At 53.2% G+C, this 24681-nt stretch overlaps 10 protein-coding genes across 10 annotated transcripts; 4 read left to right on the forward strand and 6 right to left on the reverse strand.

The window, feature by feature from the left end:
• The first annotated feature begins 25 nt into the window (after positions 1 to 25).
• On the forward strand, positions 26 to 1964 carry BO70DRAFT_358534 (uncharacterized protein). The gene is made up of 2 exons (XM_025542317.1): positions 26 to 960; positions 1015 to 1964. The coding sequence occupies exons 1-2, from the start codon at positions 49 to 51 to the stop codon at positions 1837 to 1839; spliced, it is 1737 nt and encodes a 578-aa protein (XP_025403543.1). The 5' UTR covers positions 26 to 48; the 3' UTR covers positions 1840 to 1964.
• A 437-nt stretch (positions 1965 to 2401) lies between these two features.
• Positions 2402 to 7174, reverse strand: BO70DRAFT_329356 (WD repeat protein; the record flags this gene model as incomplete). The annotated part of the gene is made up of 2 exons (XM_025540779.1): positions 2402 to 6675; positions 6945 to 7174. 2 exons carry the CDS (start codon positions 7172 to 7174, stop codon positions 2796 to 2798), a joined length of 4110 nt encoding a protein of 1369 aa, XP_025403544.1. The 3' UTR covers positions 2402 to 2795.
• Positions 7175 to 9184: 2010 nt separating this feature from the next.
• BO70DRAFT_85099 (uncharacterized protein) lies at positions 9185 to 10202 on the reverse strand. The gene has a single exon (XM_025548780.1). The coding sequence runs from the start codon at positions 9975 to 9977 to the stop codon at positions 9294 to 9296; it is 684 nt and encodes a 227-aa protein (XP_025403545.1). The 5' UTR covers positions 9978 to 10202; the 3' UTR covers positions 9185 to 9293.
• A 947-nt stretch (positions 10203 to 11149) lies between these two features.
• On the forward strand, positions 11150 to 14410 carry hmt1 (putative vacuolar ABC heavy metal transporter (Hmt1)). Its single transcript, XM_025548779.1, has 3 exons — positions 11150 to 11694; positions 11762 to 12870; positions 12932 to 14410. The coding sequence occupies exons 1-3, from the start codon at positions 11338 to 11340 to the stop codon at positions 14268 to 14270; spliced, it is 2805 nt and encodes a 934-aa protein (XP_025403546.1). The 5' UTR covers positions 11150 to 11337; the 3' UTR covers positions 14271 to 14410.
• A 636-nt stretch (positions 14411 to 15046) lies between these two features.
• Positions 15047 to 15931, forward strand: BO70DRAFT_278958 (uncharacterized protein; the record flags this gene model as incomplete). Its single annotated transcript, XM_025539003.1, has 2 exons — positions 15047 to 15584; positions 15735 to 15931. Coding segments are annotated over 2 exons (735 nt in total), but the record flags the coding sequence as incomplete, so codon positions are not given.
• A 361-nt stretch (positions 15932 to 16292) lies between these two features.
• On the forward strand, positions 16293 to 18509 carry BO70DRAFT_358539 (alkaline phosphatase). The gene is made up of 2 exons (XM_025542318.1): positions 16293 to 17886; positions 17946 to 18509. The coding sequence occupies exons 1-2, from the start codon at positions 16386 to 16388 to the stop codon at positions 18239 to 18241; spliced, it is 1797 nt and encodes a 598-aa protein (XP_025403548.1). The 5' UTR covers positions 16293 to 16385; the 3' UTR covers positions 18242 to 18509.
• An 11-nt stretch (positions 18510 to 18520) lies between these two features.
• On the reverse strand, positions 18521 to 19035 carry BO70DRAFT_392759 (uncharacterized protein; the record flags this gene model as incomplete). The annotated part of the gene is made up of 2 exons (XM_025546307.1): positions 18521 to 18704; positions 18875 to 19035. 2 exons carry the CDS (start codon positions 19033 to 19035, stop codon positions 18521 to 18523), a joined length of 345 nt encoding a protein of 114 aa, XP_025403549.1.
• Positions 18979 to 19574, reverse strand: BO70DRAFT_85120 (uncharacterized protein). The gene has a single exon (XM_025548781.1). The coding sequence runs from the start codon at positions 19404 to 19406 to the stop codon at positions 19092 to 19094; it is 315 nt and encodes a 104-aa protein (XP_025403550.1). The 5' UTR covers positions 19407 to 19574; the 3' UTR covers positions 18979 to 19091.
• A 411-nt stretch (positions 19575 to 19985) lies between these two features.
• utr2 (putative cell wall glucanase (Utr2)) lies at positions 19986 to 21734 on the reverse strand. The gene is made up of 4 exons (XM_025548782.1): positions 21692 to 21734; positions 21367 to 21583; positions 20866 to 21303; positions 19986 to 20814 (listed from the first exon to the last, which is right to left on the reverse strand). Exons 2-4 carry the CDS (start codon positions 21482 to 21484, stop codon positions 20078 to 20080), a joined length of 1293 nt encoding a protein of 430 aa, XP_025403551.1. The 5' UTR covers positions 21485 to 21583; positions 21692 to 21734; the 3' UTR covers positions 19986 to 20077.
• Positions 21735 to 23148: 1414 nt separating this feature from the next.
• On the reverse strand, positions 23149 to 23743 carry BO70DRAFT_85156 (uncharacterized protein). Its single transcript, XM_025548783.1, has one exon. It carries the CDS (start codon positions 23575 to 23577, stop codon positions 23230 to 23232), a length of 348 nt encoding a protein of 115 aa, XP_025403552.1. The 5' UTR covers positions 23578 to 23743; the 3' UTR covers positions 23149 to 23229.
• Positions 23744 to 24681: the final 938 nt, after the last annotated feature.

The raw sequence follows: 24681 nt of genomic DNA on the forward strand, positions 1-24681 counted from the left end.
TTCCATCTTCTACAAACCATCACAACAACAGCTCAAGGGTCACTAGCCATGTCATCGAAATGGCAGAGGCTGCATGTATCCAATCAGGGATCAATACCGCCCCTTTTGTTCAGATACTCCCTGACGCAGGACGGATATGAGTTGTATATGACGGACCTCACATACATCTGGTCGGAACATCTAGACCGCCAGCATATTCTGCAAAGAGCCGATGAAGATAACACGACTATCGACCCCAGTGAGGATGCCGAGCAGCTTGGTATACTCCTGGACAAAGTAGGCGAGGCGCTGCGCAACGAGGCTGGAAGCAGCACGGTGCTTACCCACGGGTCTTTCGGTGATTCTCTTCAACTGATCACCTCGACAAAGCTCCCCTCTCCACTCAGACCTCTGAAATGGACCATCTACCTGGCTAAGGAGCCACAATCCTCGTCGACTCGTCAGCTCCTGTTGCCACTTATCAAGGCGGAGGCTGGCTGGGCGTCGCGTCAGCAAACTCTCATAGACCAGCTCAAGAGGAAAGACTGGGCGCTGGGAAAGCTATTTGATAAACTCGAAGCTATGGGAATTGAACTCAGTACTATCTTCCCCAATGCAAAGGGTGTGCGTGGAAGTCACAAGGGCTCAATGCTCTCGCTGGCTGCAGGTCACATCAAAGGAGTGGCGCCTTTCGACGAACAGGCCTGGTTGGACGAAACCAACACGTCCTCTGATCTCGGATTTGCATCCAACATCCTGACAGAGACAGCCGGATCTGGCTTCGGTGACACCAGCCATTTTGAAAACTTAAACCCACCACCAGATGGGTGGTGGGAGAAACTCACAACTGCTGTCGTTCGCACAGCCGAAACATCCCCCGAGTATAAAGAAAGAAGCCAACCCGTCATTACCAGACCACCTAACGATCCTATGGACACCGAAACGGACAACGACGCAGAGACTGAAGATGACGAATTTGAGGTATGTTAACTCAGTCCATCTATATCCACACCGTGCTTACAACTCGTGCTCTAGCGACAAGAAACACCCCCAAGACTGAGACGACCACCCGTCGCCAAAGCCAAACCAGCTTCTCCAAAACCAGACGAAGAGACGGAAAGCGATGGCGCAGACTTCGAAGAAGAGCACGAAGTAGTTAAACCGCCACAGCCGAAACCTCCCGCAAGACCGTCAAGAGGTCTCGGAAGGATAGGAGGCAAGAAACCTCAACCACCACCAGTATCAAAACAAAAATCTCCACAATCCCCACCACAATCAAACACCAACGAACCCTCACGAGCCCCCAAATCACCCTACCAGCCAGACAGCGACAACGACAGAACAGAAACAGACTCAGAAAACCCACCCTCCCCACCCCCAAAACCCAAACCATCAACCACCAAACCCAAACCCCGCGGATTAGGCGTAATAGGCGGCAGAAAGATAGAAAAGCAGCCCTCTCCTCCACCCCCACAACAATCAGAATCCCACCCCCAACCCCGAAAACCGGGAAAACTGGGCCTCATCGGAGGCAGAAAGACCGTTCCTGTTCCTGCTCCCGCTACGACTCGCCACGCAGACCCGACTTCACCTTCTCGCACCGAAACCGCGTCGGAAGATGAAGCTGATGATAAAGATTCAAATGAAAATGCAAATGCCCCAAGAGTTTCTAGTTCTCCTGGACATCATCGACTGAAGATGTCATCTACACCAGCACCAGCACCAGCACCACCAGCAGCGCAACCAGAGCCCGCACGTGAAGAAACCGAACAAGAGCGAGCGGACAGAAAGCGTGATGAGTTGAAGAGACAGCTTGAGGCGAAGAGCAAGGCGCCGGCTAAGAAGAAGAGGAAGTTTTGAGGTGAGGTGAGGTAACTAGGTTTAGCTCTTTTGGTGGGATGTTGGGGATTAGATGATGGATGTGGTTCTTTCTTTCTTGCTTGCTTGCTTGCTTGCTTGCTTGCCTCTGGGGGCTTGGAATTGGGGTCCATTTAGGGGAGAGGGGAGGGGGAAAGGAGAGGGGGGTGAGGGTGAGGGGGGTTTGGAGTAAGGTTTGTATCGGCTATTCGGATTTTGGGATAGTCTACAGGCCTGTGTCCTTGCAAATTATGATATACATGAGGCATTTACGCGATACCTTGGTTTTGTGGGCCTTGAGGGTTGTTTTTGCATAATGCATAATGTATTTACGGATGGATATTGAATGTATCATATGTATGTTTGAGGCTCGGTTCAAGTAACCTGACTGACTGACTGGCTGACTGATTGACTGGCTGGCTGACTGAATGTCTAACTGTAGGTAAACAGTAAACAGTAGACAGTAGACGGTAATCTACAGCCAGAAATAAACGAGCCCTACGCCCTACTTACTACCTACCTACAACATCCTACCTCCCCTTCTTCCCCCCCCCCCCCCCCCCATCCCCAGAGAAAGAAAAGAAAAGTGCATCCCCAGACCCAGTCAAGATATACGAAACAAGACTTTCACAAATATCAGGACCATGTATGCATGCACAATCCAAGAACATGTTCTATGTACATGCACACATCACGTAGTTGGCGACCAACGCGCGTCACAAGACATAGCAAGTAGCAGGAGCAGTAGCAGGAGCAGTAGCAGTAGCAGGAGCAGTAGCAGGAGGACCAGGGCATCGCGCCGCAATATTCAACCAACCAATCAACCCAACCAGCCAGCCAGCCAGGGGGGGGGAGGAGGAGGAGGTAATAGAGAGAGGAAGTGAGATGAAATGAGTGAGAGGCTATAGAAAGCTGCTATTAATTTTAAGAAGAAGCCAAAGCCGAAGTCGAAGTCGAATCTAGCCACTAAGTCCCCCCAAACCCCCAATACTCGAACGCGGACCCCGTCTCGGCTGACCCTGCTCACTCGGGGTAACCAGGCGGACCTTCTTCGGCGACATGGTATTCGAGGAAGCACCGCTAAGACCGGCACTATTCGTGGTCGTGGTCGTGGTGGTAGTGGAAGCGCTGCCGGCGGAAGCGCCAACGCCTAACATCCCACGGACCTTTTCGACGGCTCGGCTCTCGCCCTTGGTCCAGGTGTCTCGCTTGACGAAACCGACGCCGGCTTTCCGACCGGCAGAGTCGCGGCGCTTAGACTCCTCGAGCAGGATGGAGCGATTGTGTTCGCGGCGGGGGCCGGGGCCGCAGTCGTGCATGCATCCGGGGGTGGCGCAGCCGCCTTCGCTGACGGAGATGTCGTTCAGCCAGATGCTGATGCAGGCGAGGTGGCCTCCGTGGCCGCAGCCTTGGCACCAGGTCCAGAGGGTGGAGCCCTTGGGTCGGGGAGGTTGGGAGGGGTCGGAGGTGATTGTGTCTAGGTGGTGTTGGGGTAATTCGCACTCGGGGATGGGTTCGGTTTTCAGGGAGGATCGGGATGATTGGATGTGGGAGGTGACTTCGGAGTCTGGCTCGTGGGTGGCGTAGGGTGATGAGTTTGATTGCTCTGCTACCCATTCGGGAGGCGGGTCGAGGCTCATGCAGATGGCACATGGTTCTTGGGGAGTGTCACAGCGATGGCAGCGACGGTTGTCGGTCATGGGATTTTCGTACGGCCGCTTGCATGTGAAGCAGAACACGTTCATGTAGGTGTCTCCCTGGGCGTATTCGTAGACTGCTGGGTAGGATGGTACGCACTGGAGTCGGAGCTCGGCCGCTTCGAGATACATTGACTGGCGCATCAGTTGTTCGTTGTAGGCCTTGAATATGTATTCGGACTCCGGGGTGGGAAGGATCTTGTCGCAATCCTGGAAAAGCATGTGTAACTTCTGGAGAAGATGTGCAGCGGACTGAATGTCCACCTGAGTCCCACTGTGATAGTGTCTGATGGCTTCTTTGAACAGCCATTCGATGCTCCAGGGCTTGTTAGTAGTCACATCAGAACTGATGGGGATACCGACGTCAAGAAGGTTCTCCGTCACTCCAGGAATGCCTGTGTAGGTCGAACTGGGGTGTACAGGTGTTTGGAATTCGCTTTCCTGGGAGGGGGTATCCAAGGGCTCGCTTTCCTTGAAAAGGCGAGGAGGAGTGGAAGGCCGCTGCAGGTGGACATTCTCGGCGCCGGGAGGCTCTTCGCTAAGCGTTTCGCTGTCCTGAATGCCTTTCTCATTTACGATAGCAGATCCGATAACCGAGTCCCCTCGAGTCCGCACATAGCTGCTACTGAGCGCTGCAGTCCCCGCCTCTGGACTATCATGGCTATCGCCTTCACGTTCGCGGGCTTGATGCAATATCGCCGCCGAAGAGAATGATGTGGCCATTGATTTCGGTGGGTGCGAACTCTCCGTGGATGCAGAGAACATCGGGAAACTCTCCGATGACTCGTGGCGATGGAACCCTGGGGGCTTGATTGGCTCCATGGGGGTTTCTAGCGAGAGGACCTTCTTGGGGAAAATCTTGTAATCGCGGATTGCCGCTCGTTTATCCTCCATCTTCTGATCAAACTCATCTACCTCCGAGGTTCCTTTGGAAGTACCAGGAAGAGGTTTCAAATGCCAATCTGCTCTACCGGCGATGGCGCGGGGCGCAGATCTCTGGTCGTCTTCTAACTCCTCAGCCATCGGGGCGAGCCCTGGATCAGACATTAGGCTCTCAGGAGGAATATTAGCAGGCTCGCTTGCATTGGACTGGCGATGCTGGAATTGGTGAATCGGTTGAGGATCGATATCCGACATCGATGACCAATCATTCGAAGTCATGGTGCCATGATTGGAGCTTAGCACCGATGGTGGAAGGGGTTGTATATCCGTAGTATCGTTTAAAGACGTTACCTGCGAGTTGGTGCTGTCTAAAGACGCGAGAGGGGAATCCGGCAAAGGCTGTGCAAGTGGTGTTGTCATATTCGACGCACTCTCGCTATCTGCGAGCGGATGCTTCGATGCCTCATTTTCCATTACACCCTTGAATAGTCGGGTTTTCAGCTTATCATTCCTCCCATCCTCCAATGTCCTTTGCTTCTCAGCGATCGGACCTTCCTTGGACGGTCTCTTTCTCATAGAGCGAGATCCCTTTTCTAGGGACCGACGTTGCTCTCTTGCACGAACTTCGAGTTCTTGAATGACAGCAAATTTGATGATGCGCCAAGTCTGTGCAAGTTTGAGTAAAGACGCATCTTCAGAACACTGAGCATTGTGATCCAGCGATTCGAGCAATGAAGACAGTGCATCCGGGTGGATGGTGTTTGAATCAGGGAGCAAAGCAGAATATTGAGACGCCAAATATTGAGAGGTATCTCGATCCATTGTGGCCCCTGGGATGCTTCCAACCGCCCCGAACTGGAGAGCATCGGGAGTCTTGATCTTCGACAGGACTTTCTCTAATGGGAGGACGGGGATGAGATCTTGTGCGCCCGGCGGAGTACTGCCTAGAGATTTAGACTGCCGAGCACTGGTGGACTTACTATGCCGATGGCGGATAGAAGCGAACGAAGGCTCGTCGAGAATATCTTCTCCAGGACTCTGGCTCAAGGCTTCACCACTACTGTGCTCCTCCTGTTGAGGACCCACGAACTCGGTAGCGCTGAGACCTAAAGTGCTACGCCGGGGACGCTTCTGGACAAACGCCAGGACCTCCCCACTGGGACTCCAGGCCACCGAGCATGTCGGTCGTTGATTGACAACCTGGGGGGCGTAGCGGATATCCGTCTGAGTGAACGCACCGGCTTCGCCTACTGTCCATAGCAGGTCTTTTGAATGCCAGAGCAAGTCGGTAGCATGGGCGTCGTAACGGTCAAACTCGCGGAAAGGTATGTGTGGTCGCCGAAGGTCCCAGAGATGCACTCGCGGGTCTTCCTTGTCGTAAGAGGTTACTACCTGGGATGACTGCCAGTCGCCCGCCCCTTCGGGCTCTCTTGCCCAGGATGGCGGACGCCAGCGGACGTTGAGGACAGCCTGTGGGGTCCGAAACTGGAACGCGGGCTTTTGCCTGCGCTCCGCCGAGGAGGAGAAATCCCAGACCTTGACCTGCCTATCCGTGCCACCACTCACGAGATGCTTGCCATCAGGGTGCCAGTCTACCGAGAAGCAGGGTCTGTCATGGGCAGTAATCCGCATCAAGGGAGCATTGGATTTGCGACAATCCCACAGCTGTATGGCACCGCTGTCTGTCGCCGTCGCGAACATAACCCCTTCGGTTGGCGACCACCTGATATCCCGGATGGCATCACTGTTACCGTGGAACAGGTCCAGACTCCCACACACCAAGACGCCACGTTCCGCAGAAGCAGTCCGCAAGTCCCACATTCGGATTGAGGAATCCTGACTCCCCGACAGAAGCCATGACGCGTGGTGCGGATTGAAGGCCAACCGGTGAACCTGGCGGCTGTGTCCCTGAAACCGGCAACATTCCAAGCCAGTCCGGAGTAAATCATAGACTACAATGCGGCCATTGGCCACGGCGGTGGCGATGATCTGGTCATACCCGCCATGTGACCACTTCACATCCCTCACTGTCAGCTGGTCTTTATGCCGGGCGGAGAGGCCGCTGCCGACGTGGTGAGTGGAGGAGTAGCTAATGATAGCATTGCGAAGGTTGAACTCCTCAGACGAATGATCGGGCGAGACGCGGATCGTCTTTAAAATCTCCTTCCCGCCAATGACTGCATGTGTCCGTTGCGGGGAGATGTCTAAAGCGGCAATGGGGATCCCGGTCTTATGAGAGACGGTCTGAGATTCTCCAGGTCTAGGGGAAACGTTAGATCAAATTCCTCTTTTAAGCTTTTCCTTGTCTGCGAGGGAATCAAAGTAGTTTGGTTTTTTTTTTTTTTTTTCCGTCTTTTTTTTAGGTAAGAAGTCGCGTGCAAAGAACCGCAGGAGCAACAGAAACCGGGAAAACATGAGAAACATCAAAGTAGAAAAAAATAAAAAAACAAAAACAAAAACAAAAAGCAAGGGACCAAGCGGGAAACGCGAGTCAAAAAAGAGCACGTTGGGGGAGAGCGGGAGCTATACAAAGACTTGGACCTGGTTGAACGGGGACCAGCAGACAAATCTGCACGACTCCCGGGCGTGTGCGGACTGGGAGGTCTCGACCCCGAGAAAAAGGGCTGGGCGAATCTTGCTAGAGCACTGGCCGCGCGGTTGGAATACTTGTGACTCTGTTGCACGGGAACTGGTGGAGGGGGAGGCGGCGGTGCTGGCGACGAGCTGCCTCGGGTGGGCAATCGCGAGTAGTCGGACATGATTGCCAGCACGAGTTGTCACAGGTCATCATAGGTCACCTCAGCCACGAGTTAACCCGATGAAGATCGGGGCTCCATTGCCGACCAGCGATTTGTCTTTCCGCGGGAAGCTGAGAGGGTGGGCAGGACTCGGAGAAAGTGGTGGTGGTGGTGGTGGTGGTGGTGGGGAAGGGGAATGGAAAGGGGGAGGCGGAGGTTGGTGGAGAGGAAAGATGATGGATAGTGAGCGGTGGTGGTGGTTGTGTTTGGTGGGTTGGTGGGTGGGTGAGTGGGTGAGTGGGTGGGTGACTTCTGCAACGCCTGGATGTAACTAGCAAGAAGAAGTAGGTAGATACTCCGTAGAGAGAGTGGATAGGACTCAGGCAGCCTGCACATGCAGGTCACAGTAGTCACTAAACCCAAGAAGTACTCCGTAGTGGGTGGGATGTATGTAATAACATCAAGTGGAGGCTGTAAAGGTCCCTAGGTGGTATGTGAGGAGGAAAAATCACGATGCCCGATCACTTGCAGTGTCCTGTTTTTCTGCTGGTGATTTTGATGAGGATCATTTCCCTTGTTCAATCGAGGGTGGAAGAATTGCTGATGACCACAATAACCATTCAATGAGCAGACAGGCACCTCGAAAACTACCAACCTACTGCTTGATACCTTAGGTATTCATGCCTTCCTGCCTGAGATAGTTACCAACTGCGTCACAGTAAAGTGAACCTCCCAACCGGGACTAGTTCCACGTATTAGGTAACCGATCTCGGCGTGGCAATACCCCGTGATGGGCAGCTCCCCCAGGGGGGTTTAGCGTCCTCCGGGTCCGCGATCTATCTAGTAGTATCTAGCTACCTCTCATCCTATCATCCATCTTACTGAAAACCGGTCTCACTTTCGCTAGAAATCTCTCTAGATAGAACCGAGAAGGGGGCAAGGGCAAGGGCAAGGGCAAGGATAATAAAAAAAAAAAAAGAAAAAAAAAAGAAACCCAAAAATCACGGATTTGATCTGTCCAGCTGATGGCTCACAAACTGAAAAGGATCAGAGGAGCCCCAAAGCAGAGGACGGAGCAGGGAGTCGACACCTTCAGGCAAACATCCATTCGGACAGGCGGACCGGCTGCTAGATAGTGCCTAGATAGGCACGACCGGATGTACCTACAGACAGCCGTTGGGTTGGATGCGGAAACTATTCTGGCTGGACGAGTGCAGTCGAGTCGACGGAGTACGGAGTACGGAGTATACGACCAGGTAGTATCTTGCTTCTTGCTAGCATAGCATGCATGCAGGTTTAAGGCGGTGTGGATTCGCCGGTCGATGGGTCCGATCGGGTCCATGGCGGCTACCTTAGCTCGGTCGGCCTTGCGCTTCAGAGTGAAAAGGCATCGCGAGTATATCTAGATACAGTAGTTACTTTAAGTCAAAAGGTCTAGGTGACAATGGTGGTCTGACCACCCCGGAAGGGTGCTTATTGCCCTGATCCACCTATCGGAAGCTCTACCAGGCCCAGCGCAGGGCCATGAGACAATTAGGCAGTGGTCGTAGTCATGTCATGTCTTACTCGAGGAGGTCCAGGGCCGTACATTCCAGGCGCGCTGTTTTAGATCATCCGGACACTCGGGACTTTCAGGTGGGACAAGCTAAAGGACTAGCACCAGGAATGACTCGGCGGGATGGCAATGACTCTGCATCCTCGAGTTGAAGAACATGATCGGTTCCATCCCCCTCTTCCAGCTCCCCCTCCCCCGCATCGCTCCGGATTTCTGGTCATTCTGGGGGGGGGGAAGAGGGGAAAGGCGGGGAGGAGGGGAGGTATTTTGTTCGGGGGTTTGGTCGGTTGGTCGGTTGGCCGGTCGGTCGGTCGGTCGGGTGATAAGGTCGGTGATGGTGATGGTCTGGTGGTGGTGATGGTGGCCATCAATCAGAAAATCTTCCGGGGGCCAATTCTCGAAGGGAATTGATGTGCGGGACAATACACGCGCCTCTAGGATGGAATAGTCTAGAGCACACTCATCACACCCATCACACTGCTTCTAAAACGACCGTCCCTGAAGCTGGCAAGCCACCTACGCACTAAATATCAAGTCTCCTGCATTAAACGCGCGATCAATCAATAACGACAGCGGTGTTAAGGGTTAATAAACCTCGGGGGGCCCGTAAGATCGTGGGAAAGGGGGTCGAGGGAAGACGGCGAGAGGATGAAACCGTCCAATATCCTGGAGGCCGAAAGTGATCCGAAAGTGATGTGTCCCTTCGTCGAGCAACCACTCTGCGAGCTTCTCGGGCATCCCAGCAAACAGCTTTCCAGGGAACCCCCGGACGGCTGTGTGCTGGTGCAGCTCAGGCCCTTCCACATTCGCCGTCGGCCTGTTAACTTCGCATCGATCTGCGCATTGCCCTCCTCCATCGAGATCTGTCACGGCCACATCCCTACGGACGAGTAGTCCCCGCCAGTTGCTTCTTCTTTTTTTTCCCCCTTGTTTACCCTGTATGTAAGTACTATACATACATGCACGCTGCATACATCCGAGCTCTGAGAGATCTTCTTGGTGAAGGTTACACGGCGACCTCAAAGCTCCAGCTGCATCTGCATCTGCACCTGCACCGACCTTCTTACGTACCTCGCCTCCTCTCATCATGAATGATGAAGGTATAGGTACTGTACTTTGTACAGACGACCAAGCTTCCGCTTGACCTGACCTTACCCCACAGCCCTCTCTCTCTCTCTCTCTCCCATTCCTCTGAAACCCTCCCTGGGAATGAATCCTCAAGACTTGAACCTTCATTCCAATCCCTGTTCCCATTGGGCACGAACCCATTTGACAAATCCACCCGGATGGGTTCAGCAGGTACTTAGTACTTACGTCTGCCCGGGGCCCTACTTTCCTTTCTAGATCCTGGGTCGACAAACGGCTACGTACGACTCTGTAGTTTGATCATCCCATCCCCATACTATTACTATTACTGTACCTAGCTATCATTCCATGTCCGATGTTAAATTATATCATTTATATTTATATTATTATTATTATTATTATTATTATTATTTTTATTATTATTAGCCACACCTTACTCCTTGACTCGTACGTACCATTTAAGACAACCGTGGGGGTAAGAAAAAAACAAGGAAAGAAAAAGTACTGGAAGCAGGCAGGCATAGAATAGTAAAAACCTCCGAGTTTGCATCTGATCACCGCCAGAAGGGTAAAAAACAAAAGAAAATTAAATTAAACACGACCGTTGAAAGAAGACGGTGGCTCGGACTGGAGGCATTAAGTATTTAAATTGAATATTATTTCCTGGCCCTGCCTTTCCACCTGCTGGGTTTCGCCATTCAGTTTCCGAAGCCAACCAAGCTTGGAGTAGCTCTGGGTCCGAACTAGCCTTGGTTCTCGACTTCTTCCGCATCCACACACCGTCATTCTTCCTCGTCCGTCCAGTTACTATTTGTATCCTCCAACGATCCTTTCCTCTCGCGTGTCTCGCGCTCAGTATCTCGTCTTTTTCTTCTCTTTTTCCCGTCTCCTCTCTCTCTCTCTCTCTCCCTCCCTCTTCTTCCTTCCTCCCTCTCTCTCTCCCCTCTCTCTCTACCTCTTGTCCACTCCCAACCTCCCCCCCCCCCCCCCCCCCACCCCTTTTCTATCTTCCTTTCTTTGTTTCTTCCTGGGCCAATCTCCCTCGGGAGCTGTCTTCCTATCCTGGTCTCGACCCTTCCTCGTCCTATAGTTTCGGATAGTTCTTATTATTTGTATTCTTCTCCTGTATTTATTGAAATCCTTCGTTTTATTCCCTTCGCCCAACATTTTCTTCTCTGCCCCTGCTGCCTGTCATTTTTGGTTAAAAGACAATCCTCCCCTGCCCCATTCCTAAGCTTAATAGATACATCGAAGGGAGAGACACTATATTCCCACGTGTCTGTCGATCCGCCCCCAACAATACCATCACTCAACTTTCGGCACTCCCTCGATCGCCGATATTCACCATCCATCCATCCAACCCTACCTACCACCACTTTGACCACCCTCATTCGAGGTTGCCGTTGCCGCCGTCCCTCGATTACTTCACTGCGAACTCGGCAATCCCCGACTTGGATGGGCGCGCACAATTGCTGGGTCATGGAAAGATCTTGATTGATTGTCTTGTGATACTGTCGGTCACCAGGAGGGCTATACATACATCATGGGTTCCCAACACGCCACTCGGGAATTGCTCGAGTCGCTTCGCACTGGAGCCCCAATTCTCCTCCTCCTCATCTTCGTGGCGTCGTTCATTGCCAGCTCCGTCATCGCTGCCCGAAATGCGAATAAGAATGCCACTGCCGTGCGGACTGGACCGGGGGGGAGACCACTCCCCAAGCGGGCAAGGAGTACGGTGACCGTTGTCAAGGCGTCCCAGAAGTTTTCCCGAAATGTGAAACTGCTGTTCAAGTGGCTGTCTGTCGGTATTCTACTGACCATTGTGGCGGACGGCGCCATCAACGTCGCCCATGTCATGATTGCGAGATCGGAGCATTGGTGGTGCGGTCAGTCTGTGGTGGTAAGTGCCCCTGCTCTTCTGCCTGGGGTGCCAATGGGATGGCGAGTGCAGCTACTGACGTCAATAGATCTATGTTGTCGGTTCCTTCTTCGACTACGCGATCATCCTCGTTTCATTGCTGGATACAGACCCCTCCCCGACATTCGCCCAATTCCTTCCGTGGCTAGCAGCTATCCCGATCGAGCTGAGCATCCTAGGCACGTCCCTTTCTATATATGCCGGCGTGCATCGAGAACCCGTGGTTGGCGATCCTACTGGCGGCCGCCTGCGACAAGGCCTGACCCCATGGGAGCTGACAGAGGTGGTTTCGAATTGCATCCGGATACTGTTTCTCGCGACTATGGTCATGTCCTACATGCTCAATTCATTTAACGTCCACCCCAAGAGAGCCCAGAATCACGTCAATGGCGCCAGCGAGTCCACGGGATTGCTTGATGAGCACCACGCGGAAAATGGAAACGGATATGGCTCAACCAACGGTCACGCGCAACCTCCGAAGCCGGCCGACCCATGGGTTCGCCCAACCACCGTCCCCTCGACCAGTTGGTGGGAATACCTAAGCGGCTATTCGTTATTCTTCCCGTATCTATGGCCATCCAAGTCCCGACAGCTACAGGTGGTGGTTGTCATCTGCTTTGTGTTGATCGTCCTGCAGCGGATTGTCAACGTGCTGGTTCCCTACCAGGCAGGTGTCATCACCAACATGCTATCTCAGGAAGAGGGCGAATTCCGGGTACCCTGGTTTGACATTTGCCTCTACATCCTCTACCGGTGGCTGCAGGGAAACCAGGGGCTCATTGGGTCCCTGAGATCGAATCTCTGGATTCCCGTCAGCCAGTATTCGTACATGGAGCTTTCCACCGCGGCTTTCGAACACGTGCACGGACTGAGTCTTGATTTTCACCTGGGGAAGAAGACCGGCGAGGTGCTTTCTGCTCTGAGCAAGGGTAGTTCGATCAACACATTCCTCGAGCAGGTCACCTTCCAGGTTGTCCCTATGCTGGTTGACCTTTGTGTTGCCATCGTGTTTTTCCTCGTCTTCCTGGACGCTTACTACGCTCTTGTTGTTACCATCGTCACTTTCTGTTATCTCTATGTCACGGTGCGCATGGCGCAGTGGAGAGCTGAAATTCGTCGAGAGATGGTCAACAAGTCCCGGCAAGAAGATGCCGTGAAGTAAGTACCTGGGAATTTTCCTAAATTTTTTTTGACAGATGTACTCACATTACGGTTCTAGGAACGATTCAATGGTTTCGTATGAAACCGTCAAATACTTCAACGCGGAAGACTACGAGTTCGGCAGATACCGGGGTGCCGTGTCTGATTACCAGAAGGCCGAATACCATGTCCTCTTTTCCCTCAACCTGATGAATACCTCGCAAAACACCGTCTTCATGCTCGGATTGCTTATTGCATGCTTTATCGCCGCTTACCAGGTGTCATTAGGACAACGGAGCGTCGGCCAATTTGTTTCGCTTCTCACATACATGGCCCAGTTGCAAGGGCCGTTGAATTTCTTCGGTACTTTCTATCGCTCCATTCAGTCGGCGCTGATCAATTCGGAGCGCTTGTTGGAACTGTTCAGAGAGCAACCCACAGTGGTCGATCGACCTAGCGCTCGACCTCTTCCGATCTGCAAAGGCGATATTACCTTTGAGAACGTTGAGTTCTCGTACGACACCCGCAAACCAGCCCTGAATGGCTTGTCGTTCCGCTGCGAGCCGGGCACGACAACGGCATTGGTGGGTGAGTCTGGCGGAGGAAAGTCGACAATCTTCCGGCTACTCTTCCGGTTTTACAACGCGTCGCGGGGCCGCATACGCGTGGATGGGCATGACGTCGAAAGTATCACGATCGACTCGCTCCGGAGACACATGGGCGTTGTACCACAGGACACTGTGCTCTTCAATGAGACATTGATGTACAACCTGAAGTATGCCAACCAGAACGCGACGGACGAAGAGGTCTACGAAGCTTGCCGCGCTGCCAGCATCCACGATAAAATCATGTCTTTCCCCGACGGATACAACACCAAGGTCGGGGAGCGCGGTCTACGGCTTAGTGGAGGAGAGAAGCAACGGGTTGCGATTGCTCGGACCATTCTCAAGAACCCGCGGATCATCCTCCTGGACGAGGCCACTGCTGCTCTGGACACGGAAACCGAGGAGCACATACAAGGCGCGCTCTCCAGCCTCTCTCGCGGCCGCACGATGCTTGTCATTGCGCATCGACTGAGCACTATCACGACGGCAGATCGTATAGTTGTCCTGCACGAAGGGCGAGTAGCCGAAAGCGGCACCCATGATCAGTTGCTGGCGATGAAGGGCCGGTATGCCAGCATGTGGCGGAAACAGATCCGCGCCCAGCGAGCAGCCGCAGAAGCCCAGGTGCTTCAGGATCGCGCTCAACGCTTGCGTAGTGCGTCCACGACGGGGGCCGCCGATGATAGTTCCAGCCAGTCCGACGAGGATCGGAATGGCAATGCACTCCCCGCTGGGGCGCGCCAGGGACAACAAGGCTATCCTACTAGCAAGCCTGGCGACGATGGCCGTAAAGAGCCGGAAACGACTCGCTGAGCAGTAGGTATACAAAGCCATCCATCTACTGGCGAAGCGCAAGACGTCCCTGCACCCGCACTCACTCGGCTTATCAACCAGCGACGAAGACAGTGCCTTCCCGGGATTACCAGGGACAATTTTCTCTATTCCGAATTCTCTCGCTTCGGTGCCATTGCATGAGAAGCCACTCACGACCTGTATGACACCTGTTCGCTTGTCGTTTTATATGGGAGGACCCTTGACCTTGACCTTGACCTTGACCTTGACCTTGACTTTGTTCATGAAAAGGGTGCAGAAATGGTTGGAACCGTGAATAAAAACTCATTAGACAGTTGCATTTCGCATCATGATCACAGCATATTAGTATTTAATAACACAAGAGTTTTACGTGCATTATTCTGAAACATGGAGTAATTGAGACGTTATTGCGTCGACTGCATAGGCCGTAATATCCACCTGAGGTACCTAGTACTCCGCACTAGGTACCTTACCTTACTCAGGGTACGGTAAGAGGCGATATGTGCCTTTACTATTCGCCAGCGTCTGATTGGCCAGCCCCAAGCCGGGGTATCCCTGCCTGAACGCCCAGGCCTACAACCCGGAGCTAAACATTTTGGAGCTCCGACTCAGTTCTTCACCACCACCGTCACCATCACAGACACCACGCACCACACACCATATTATCTCGTCTCACCTCCATTCCCTCCTCTCAATAAATCGCCCGCGTTTCCGCAACCAGACTTATTCCCAACCCACCGACCCCCCCTCCAACCCCCACAATCAACCATGCACCCCCCATCGCCCAACTCCTCCGCGCCCTCCGCACCTCAATCTCCTCCATCTTAACACGCCCCATCACTACCACCATTAACATCCCTCGCACCGCCCTCCCCCTCCTCACCACCCCCTCCGCCCGCCACAACAGCAACAGCAGCCACATCCGCCCCACACGCATGATCCCCCGCTCGCACACCCCCAAACCCTCGACCACGGACCGCGGCCCGCGCTCCAAGGAAGAAACTCAGACCGACTTCGCCGCGCTCAACGTCCTCGGCAACATCCCCGCCCCGACCACTGCCATCGACGCCTGTCTGGACACGGGCTTCCATCTGGACAACGGGGTGAAGGTGACGAATGGCGATGGGGTGTTGCTTGTTGGCGGGGAGGCGTTTGCGTGGAGGCCGTGGCTGGCAGGGAAGGGCAAGGCCGAGGGAGAGGGAGAGGGAGAAGGGGAGGCGGTTGGGAAGAAGGCGGATATGTTGAATAAGAAGGGCCAGTTTGAGCTGGATGATGAGGCTTGGGGGCTTTTGGGCTTGGTTTGGCCGAGGCCGGGTATGTTTCCTTCCTATTCTCTATTCTATTCCATTCCTCATCTGTTCCTCCCTTTTTTTTTTGTTGCTGTTTGGGGAGGGGGGAGTGTTGTGCTTAGATTGATTGCTGATTGCTGATTGATGATTGCTAATACTTGTGGCTTTGGTTTAGATATGTTGATCATTGGCATGGGAAACTCGGTGTTCCCGCTGTCGCCGGAGACGAAGCGGTTCGTGAATTCCTTAGGCGTGCGCGTGGAGATTCTGGATACGAGGAATGCTGCGGCGCAGTTCAATTTGCTTGCGACGGAGAGGGGCGTTTCCGAGATTGCGGCTGCTATGATTCCTATTGGGTGGAAGGGGAGGTAAACGCTTTTGTTTTGGGAGATTTGGTGGTGCTGGGGGGTTGCTGATAAGGGGATATGATATGGTGGATGGAAGTGGATGGAAGTGGAGGTGGTTGGTGCTGCAGCTACGGGTTTGTACGAGTAATCTCCGCTTTGGATTGGATTATTGTCCGTGTAAATTAGCCTCACTATTACAGGCATCTGTATCTTGATACCGAGTACCTGTCTTCCTGATTGTATGTGATGTGTTGATAGGCGAGCGCGCGTGTGACGTCGCTCGTCGATCCCGTGCACGCGCGATGCCCGAAACGGCAAGGCCCCTGGGCGACTATCGGTTGAGCTGCAACCCCGGACTGTCCTCGACTCCCCTCGACTCCCCTCGACTCACCTCCTGTCCAACCTCCCTCCATGCTTCATCCCTCCTTATTTCCTTGACCTCTTGCATCTCTTAGAGCTTAGAGGGTATTCTGTGGACCATGGCGCGAGAAGAGCCGCTCTTGGCCCCGCGCCCTTCTTCCGACCACTCCTCCATCCGCAATGCCGAGGAGGAGGACGCCCTGTTGACGGGGATCCGCACTCGCCGTGAACAACGCCGGGGATGGACCTTCTGGAAGGAACTCGGACTGTTCACCTGGGCGCTTGTCGCCACGGTGGGCGTGATCGTTCTCTCAGTCGTCTACCAGCACGAAACGAGTCGTCTCGATGATCACTCCAAGGGTCCCTGGGGCCCCGGAGAGAAGCCGACCGGCAAACGGAACCTGATCTTTATGGTGTCCGACGGGATGGGTCCCACTAGTTTGTCCCTGACCAGGAGCTTCAGACAGCTAACAGAAGGCCTTCCCATCGATGACACCCTCGTCCTGGATAAGCACATCGTCGGCACCTCCCGCACCAGATCGAGCTCCAGCCTTGTGACCGATTCCGCCGCCGGAGCGACCGCCTTTTCCTGCGGCTTCAAGAGCTACAACGGCGCCATCTCCGTGCTCCCTGACCACTCCCCCTGTGGTACTGTCCTTGAGGCTGCCTCCTTGGCCGGTTACAAGACTGGGCTCGTCGTGACTACCCGTATCACCGATGCCACACCGGCGTGCTTCGCCTCACACGTGAATCTCCGCCAGTACGAGGATCGCATTGCGGAGCAGGAGATTGGAGAACACCCGTTGGGCCGGGTGGTGGACCTTATCATGGGCGGTGGCCGGTGCCACTTCCTGCCCAACTCGACGGACGGAAGCTGTCGCGGGGATGACCGCGACCTGGTCGGTCTGGCTAAGGAGAACGGATTCCATTACTTGGATGACCGGGCTGGCTTCGACTCCCTCAACGGGGGTGCTGAAGCCAAGCTCCCGCTGCTGGGCCTCTTCGCCAGCAAGGACATCCCCTTCGAGATTGACCGCCGCACCCAGGACGACGTGTATCCGTCCCTGGAGGAGATGGCCCGCACTGCATTGAAGACTCTCAGCGAGGCCACCGCCCACAGCGACCAGGGTTTCTTCCTCATGATCGAAGGATCGCGCATCGACCATGCTGGCCATGGAAACGACCCAGCCGCACAAGTCAATGAGGTCTTAGCCTACGACAAGGCATTCGCCGCGGTGCTGGAGTTCCTGGACCAGGACTCCACCCCGGGCATCGTCGTGAGCACGTCCGACCACGAGACCGGAGGCCTGTCGGCCGCGCGCCAACTCCACCCCGAGTATCCTGATTACAAATGGCTCCCAAGTGTTCTCGCCAACGCCAGCCACTCTTCCGAATTCGTCAAGAAGAAGCTGAATGAGTTTCTCGCCGTCGAATCGAACGACGATGCGCAGCGCAAATACGTCCGCAAACTGCTCGAAGAGGATCTTGGCATCACCGACGCCACGACAGCCGAGGTCTTTGCCGTGCTCGATCCCAACTCCCCATACGATACTCAGTACGTCTTCGCAGACATTATCAGTCGAAGGGCCCAGATCGGGTGGGCAACCCACGGACACTCCGGTAAGACTCACCTCCCCGCACTCCTCTTTCTCTCACACCCTGTACTGACCTAATCATAGCTGTCGACGTAAACATCTATGCCTCCTCGTTGAAAGACGCCTGGCCGCTGGTCGGCAACCACGAGAACACCGAAGTGGGCGCTTTCCTCGCCGACTACCTGGACCTGGACGTAAAGAGCGTCACCAAGAAACTCCGCTCCACTAACGCGTGGTCCGCGTCGTCCACCGACGAGAACGGCTGGCTCGGCGACCCGCTCGGTGAGGACGTCCGGACCGAGGGCCTGGATACTTACCACGGCGAGTTCCGCAAGCGCGGCCTCTCCGAGCGAGACTGCGGCTGCGGCGAAACCCACTGACTGCTGACTACCGATGATATGACATGAACTGAACCCAATGACTACTACTGCTGCTGCTGCTGCTGCTGCTGCTGCTACGCACACACATACGCTTACCCCCATTATAAGAAACCCAAGAAATCACATTATGATGTATCCTTTACCTTGCCCAGTTGGAAATCCACAAACCATAATAAACATTTTTTACACAGACGGACAGAGAGACAGAGACAGACAGACCAGAACAGACCAGAACAGACCAGAATATCTTAAGAAACAAATATCAAATCCTCTTCTTTCTTACCAAAGTTCCTCGTCCACATCACTCTCTTCCATCTCTTCGTCTTCAGCTTCGTTTTCCTCTTCACCTTCTTCACCTTCATCTTCGCCCTCTTCTTTATCGTCATCATCATCTTCATCATCACTCTCGTTAACCCAATCCCCATCGTTCTTATCATCGCCGTCTCCACCATCCCCTCCACCACTAGGAATCCCATCGCCCCCACCGACATCAACATCAACATCAACATCAACACCAACATCCCCACCCCCCTCCCCAAACCCAAACCCAAACCCAAACACCTCAAACAAACCCCCTCCCCCTCCCAACCCCTTGACCAACCCACCCCCCAAGCAACAACATTGACCCCAAACCTCGGCAAACAATCCGGCGGATCAAACGGAATATCCCACTTCTCGCGCTCCACGGGGTCATTGATCCGGTTCAGCTCGTCCAGGACAGCACGGCAGAACACGTGCAGCTCGAATTCCGTGTGTTGGCAGGTCGGGTAGTGGGTTGCTGTGTAGAGGCACATTGCTTCGCTTCTCTTTTCTTTTCTTTTCTTCTCGTTTCATTTCATTTTATTTCATCTCAGCGCCACTTTTGGGTGGTTGGTGGGGGTTGGTGGGGGTTGCTCTGATGGTTGTGGTTGGTGGATGGTGGTTGTAGCTCTGATGGTTGTGGATGTTGGATGGTGGATGGCGGATGATGATGAACGGATATATGGCTGACTGACTGACTGACTGACTGTATAACAAAAATGAATACCGAAGCTGCAAATACGATAATATCCAGTCCAACCTCAACCCCAGAAAGACAAGAGAAGAGATCCGGTATGCGATTTCCCAGATTTTGGTTACAGAGACAAGAGAAGAGAGAAGAGATCATCCATCCCGGTTTGCACATTTCTTGGGCTTATATATGAATACTACTGAATTTAGTGTTGCGTTGCGGTATGCATAGTATTCACGTTGAGTTCTTTGTTCTGGTTGTTTCCGCCGCAGATAAAGAACAATGGCTGAATATACAATGTCTGTGTCTTCTTACTGGTTGCCTGCTAACCTACTATTTGCGGGAGTTGGAAGTGATTGGTACGCACCCCCTAGACTAGAATGGTGTCTCAACGACATCCTAGTCGGCTAGGTAATGTCATAATTCTGGTGATTAATCAGGAGTGAATGTCTACTGATACAGTTTACAGAGTCAACATCTACTGATATACAGTTTATGGGACTGACGTATAGTACAGTGCAGTACAGTGGCATCTGATTCTAGCAAAACCAGTAACCTCAGTCAGCGGCACCGATCTAGCGGAACAGGGTATTAGTATGTGTATTCGGATCATGCCCATGACATAACTAGCGCAACCTCCATGCGCTGTCATAAGAACCATCAAGACATCCAAGTATAAAGTAGTGGTACAAAGTCCGATCAAAGACGGGCGTTCGGAGCGCCAGGTATAGAACAAGAAAATGATTAAGAATGATACGCCAAGTCATAAACGAACGGTGTCGTGCCGAGAATCAAGCTATATGGTAAAAATATCCAAGAAGGGAAGATGGAGGTGTCGGATCTCTTTACAGAGTGACCGAAGCAACAACTGCAACCAGGGCAGCAAAGAACGAGCCGTTCATGACACGCTCGCTCCGGGACGAGGCCGCACTCGACTTGCTGTCGCTGTCGCCGCCTTGACTGAACCCGGTCGAAGTGCTCGTGCTGCTGCTGCCGCTGCCGGTGCTAGTACCGTTGGATCCCGGCTCATTTCCAGACCCTCCTCCCGTGTTCTGGGGGACAGTGCTGTTGGACCCCGTGCTGTTGGAGGAATCGCCGGCACCAAGGTCCATATCTAGACCAGTAGCGCCAAACGATGCAAGAACGGTGTTGTTGTTGGTGATCTGAACGCCCTGCTCAAGCCCATCGGAGGAGGTGAACACGTACGACTGGTCACCAGTCGAGACCGTGCTGTTCGGGGCACCGTAGCATTCGACAGTGATCTCGCCAAATGTCGCATAGTAGTAGCCCTTGTCCTGGATGTCCTGGCTGTCCCAGTTGATCTGACCACCAGCCCACGCAATAGTTCCGGGGGCGTTGCTGGCTTGACCGGCCGGCCAGAGTGACAGCTGCATTCTTGACGGGGTCTGAGGGTACTGGTAGCGGTTTGCCGTTGCGTTCCAGGTCGATTCCTTGGTCAGGGTGCGCTTCACTGTGCCGTCCACCGACCAGGTGATAGCGTCTTCGGTCCAGTCGATCTCGTAGTCGTGCCAATCATCGAAGGTGTCGCTGCCATTGACTCCGTCCTTGGCACCGTTGTCGTCTGTGAACATGTTAGCGTCGCTCTATGGGTTTATGTCCTGGTCCGGCTCACAGTTCAAGACACCCTGCCAGTAATAGTTGGTCTGCACGTTTGCCAGATCCGAGCCAACAAACTCAAAGTCGATCTCGTCCTTCACGTCCGACATCAGGATGAAGGCCGTAACCACACCCGCGCCACGGCTGCTCTTAACCTTTCCGGAGATCTTGCCGTACCAGATGTAGTGGTTGTTGGCAAAGAGAGTGCCCACGGTGTTATTGGGCATGGTGATGAGGAGGTTACCGTCTTCCAGCTTGGGGTAGCCGCTGTAAACCCAGTCGTATTCAGAGGCATTTCCGAGGTACTTGGTGTTCAGCGCTGCGTTGTCGAGGCTGTCCCACTTGTAGGTTCGGCTTTCGCAGACCGGCTCGGCGACGCAAGAGTCAAGAGAGTAAGACAAGAGAGGGTCGCACCCACCCAGGCAGTAAGCACCTGTACCGCATTGGCCGTATTCTGGGGAGAGCGTTGGTTAGTAAGGTGATACAGCGTAGGGCTAGAGGAGAGGGTCCAACGCACGAGAGCAGCAAGGGTACTCTTCGGGGCACTGGGAGCTGGTAGTGCATGTGGGCGCAGCAGCCCAGACGGAAGTGGCGGCCAACGAGGCCAGGAGGATCGACGAAGCGTACCGCACCATGGTGACGGAAATTTACTGAGAAACAGACGGAAGTCGAGCCAGAGAGAGCATGCAAGGTAGTGCCTTTTAGGATGAGAGTGGAAGGTGTGCAATGAGGGACTAGAGGGGGGGACAGGGTTAGTTTATCAGTAACGAGGGTCGCAAATTCATGGATCTCGGGCTCTTTTTGTTGACGGTTCCTGGGCCACAGCGGAGGAATGGACGTACCAAATTCCGGGGATCGTTCCAAGGAACAATAAAAATAACGGTTTCTATATAAAGACGGCGGTGGATGGGAACCGGGCGGGCAGATAAGCGGAACCCAATCAACGGTTGCCCCAATTAATGAGAGACCGGGACGGTTTAGTAAATTTATGGCCGCTAGGTAGGTAGAGATAGTAGGTTTGTCGATAGTTAGTAGTAGTAGTAGTAGGTAAGAGATAGAAGAGATGGATGAGGATGAGGGAGGAGCCGAGGAAACGAATGAGGGGGAGAAGAGGAGGAGAAAGAGGAAGAGGAAGAAGAAGAGGAGGATGAGAACGAAGAGAAGGTGAACGAGCAACGATCGTGCCACGAGTGCCGGTCAAAGGAAGTTGCCCGAAGCGGGAGGGGAAAAGGAGAGCTCATATACTTTACTATCTAGGCAGGAACGGGGCCCGGAGTAGTATTTGTATCGCCGTGCGATGCAATAATCGAGGGCCACACTAGCGGGCAGTTGTCAGGTAATTTCGATCTGCTGGTAATGCAGGTCATCATACGCCTGTCGTATTCCCCTCCACTACCTACTATTATTAAGTACTAAGGCACTAGTTAGTTAGGTACACTACTGCTAGTACAGACACCCACGAGAGCCCATCGAGGGGTGACACTCTCACGCAGACACCGTCGGGATTATCCCTTTGTTCCCCAGGATCCGATCCATGCGTCCGTCCCAACTCGTGCGGGACGGCCATCTGAAACGGCTGCTTAATTAGATCCACGATGCTCTGGGGTGTTTGCCCGCAGGGGTTCGTTCTGATCAGGCAGAGAGAGAGAGAAAGCCCGGGAGCTGGTTGGTGTACGGTATGGTATTTACAAGGCGTACAAGGTTACTTACGGGCAGTAGTGTAGCGTGGATGAGGGTTTTCCGCTTTCCAGATCCTACGACATCCGGATCCTGCCTGCTGTTTAGGGAAGCTTCCATGCAGCGAGAGGACCCTTTGCACCGGCGCTAGTCCCCAAGCAGGCAGACCCTGGCCCCACCGGCACCCGAAGTCAATTCCTCCTACGGAGTAGACTAGTTGCACTAGCGCTGTAGTACCCTGAAAACACTTCCCGCATCTCTGGGGATGGATGATATGGTGAGGTGATGGAAACTCCAGCTTATTATTTCTCTCCCATTTGTGTCTGGGAAATTTCTACCGATCTACCCACCGAGTGACTAGGATCTATCAATACGGTCCACCCACAATTACAATGACAATGTCTTAGACCCAATGGAGCTTGTCTCTCACGCTCGAAAACGATCGAACCATATGTTGTCCAGACTCGTGACCGAGACTCAAGGGACCGGTTCCACTTGGCACTCCGCCCTGACCCATAGATAAGGGCAAGACAACTGAAATGCTAGTGTGATCTATCGGGCTGGTTCGTGAACGGTCAATTTAGTTTCTCTTGGTAGGCACAAGCCACGCCGTCCTCCGTCATGTGTCTTACACCCTCAGTAGATACAATAACAGTATTGCCGACCAGACCAAACCTGCCGCCGGAATCAGGACGGCCTGTTGTTACACCAACGGGTAGGGAGGCAGGTTGCTGTCCACGCGCGCATACCGCATTACCTCACCTGCCTGATTCGGGAACAGATTGTCTGGCTGCTGCTGCTGTTGTTGTTGTTCCACGGATGATAAACATCTGACGGACTGGCTGGCACACGACACTACGACTCGGTCAGTGGACACTATGCTTCGAAGCCAAGCGTTGGCATTTATTTTTCTCGTCTTCTCTCCTATCTTCCTTTCCTTTTTCGCCTTCGAGGCGGAAAAGAAAAAAAAAAAAAAAGAAAAGGGAAGAAAAAAACCTATAGTAAGTAAGCAACATCTTGTGTACGCTAGATGAGAGATATTTTTAGCCATCTTACGTCTCTTTGCCACAGCAGCATGTGTGGAATGTGGCAGACAACATTGTTTGTTGCGCACAGCGGCAACTCATAGGGCGACCGACCGACCGGAAGGGGACGCAAACAAGCTGACTCGAAGATAACAAGAACGATTTCGATCGCAGCCGGGCTGACCCTGAGACAAAAGCCGTTACTTTACTTGCACGGACTAGTCTACACTCTACACTGCGTGACATACATGTAGTACTATCCATCCATTCATCCACAATGCCACTAATAATGTGTCAGCTATTAATCTCAAACAACCCCAAATCCTTAATTTACACACTGCCACTAATCATCATACCTACTACCTAACATCTCTTAGGTATCGCACTTCCTTACCGAGACCTACTTTACCTGCAGTACCTACCTCACTCAGTAAACTCCGCACTGGCCCTAAAATCGAATCGCGGGCAGAATTGCTGGGCAAATGACATCCCGCAAACCCTGTCCGTCCTATCTACTGAACCTTATTTGTTTACTTTGTACTTTTTGCCTTTGCCCCTTTTTTTCCCCCCATGCAGGGGTGCACGCTAGATTTACAGTAATAGTTCTCCATCTATCTACTATCTACCTTAGATAGTAGGTACGTATCTAAATGATCCAGATCCAAATCCACGAGGAAGAAAAGTCCACATACACATACACATACACATCCAGCTCCAGATCCAGATCCAGCTGCATAACCCAACCCCAGCCCACACATGACAACACGGCAACACGACAGACGACAGAGTTGAAATGACATCAACATCAACACCACTCGAGCGCGATAGCCCAACACCCACCCACTCAATCCCTCACTATCTTTAACAGCACAACATCCCATACCCAACTGGCTACATCGCGACATCCCCCATCCTCCACATAACCACTACTGTGTAGTGTATACACCACAACAAGCAATCCATCCATCCCCTAGCAACAATATTAATCATCCCCACAAAACCCCCAAGCTTGGTATGTCCGTCGCACCCACTACAAGATCCCAGCATACCTCGTCCTTCAGCACCTATCTACCTACCTACCTATCTGCCTCCCACATCTGACGTATACGCCTGCTTACCCTGCTTACCCT

This window comes from Aspergillus heteromorphus (genome assembly GCF_003184545.1).
Source record: "Aspergillus heteromorphus CBS 117.55 chromosome Unknown BO70scaffold_2, whole genome shotgun sequence".
Classification (NCBI taxonomy): domain Eukaryota; kingdom Fungi; phylum Ascomycota; class Eurotiomycetes; order Eurotiales; family Aspergillaceae; genus Aspergillus; species Aspergillus heteromorphus.

Bases quoted from the DNA above. Each gene is read 5' to 3' on its own strand.
- BO70DRAFT_358534 (XM_025542317.1), top strand. From the start codon at position 49: ATGTCATCGAAATGGCAGAGGCTGCATGTATCCAATCAGGGATCAATA. The intron at 961-1,014 runs GTATGTTAACTC...CTCGTGCTCTAG, and splicing joins CTGAAGATGACGAATTTGAG to CGACAAGAAACACCCCCAAG.
- BO70DRAFT_85099 (XM_025548780.1), bottom strand. From the start codon at position 9,977: ATGGGTTCGTGCCCAATGGGAACAGGGATTGGAATGAAGGTTCAAGTC.
- hmt1 (XM_025548779.1), top strand. From the start codon at position 11,338: ATGGGTTCCCAACACGCCACTCGGGAATTGCTCGAGTCGCTTCGCACT. The intron at 11,695-11,761 runs GTAAGTGCCCCT...TGACGTCAATAG, and splicing joins GGTGCGGTCAGTCTGTGGTG to ATCTATGTTGTCGGTTCCTT. The intron at 12,871-12,931 runs GTAAGTACCTGG...TTACGGTTCTAG, and splicing joins CGGCAAGAAGATGCCGTGAA to GAACGATTCAATGGTTTCGT.
- BO70DRAFT_358539 (XM_025542318.1), top strand. From the start codon at position 16,386: ATGGCGCGAGAAGAGCCGCTCTTGGCCCCGCGCCCTTCTTCCGACCAC. The intron at 17,887-17,945 runs GTAAGACTCACC...ACCTAATCATAG, and splicing joins GGCAACCCACGGACACTCCG to CTGTCGACGTAAACATCTAT.
- BO70DRAFT_85120 (XM_025548781.1), bottom strand. From the start codon at position 19,406: ATGTGCAAACCGGGATGGATGATCTCTTCTCTCTTCTCTTGTCTCTGT.
- utr2 (XM_025548782.1), bottom strand. From the start codon at position 21,484: ATGGTGCGGTACGCTTCGTCGATCCTCCTGGCCTCGTTGGCCGCCACT. The intron at 21,304-21,366 runs GTGCGTTGGACC...CGCTCTCCCCAG, and splicing joins AGAGTACCCTTGCTGCTCTC to AATACGGCCAATGCGGTACA. The intron at 20,815-20,865 runs GTGAGCCGGACC...ACATGTTCACAG, and splicing joins CTGGCAGGGTGTCTTGAACT to ACGACAACGGTGCCAAGGAC.
- BO70DRAFT_85156 (XM_025548783.1), bottom strand. From the start codon at position 23,577: ATGGCTAAAAATATCTCTCATCTAGCGTACACAAGATGTTGCTTACTT.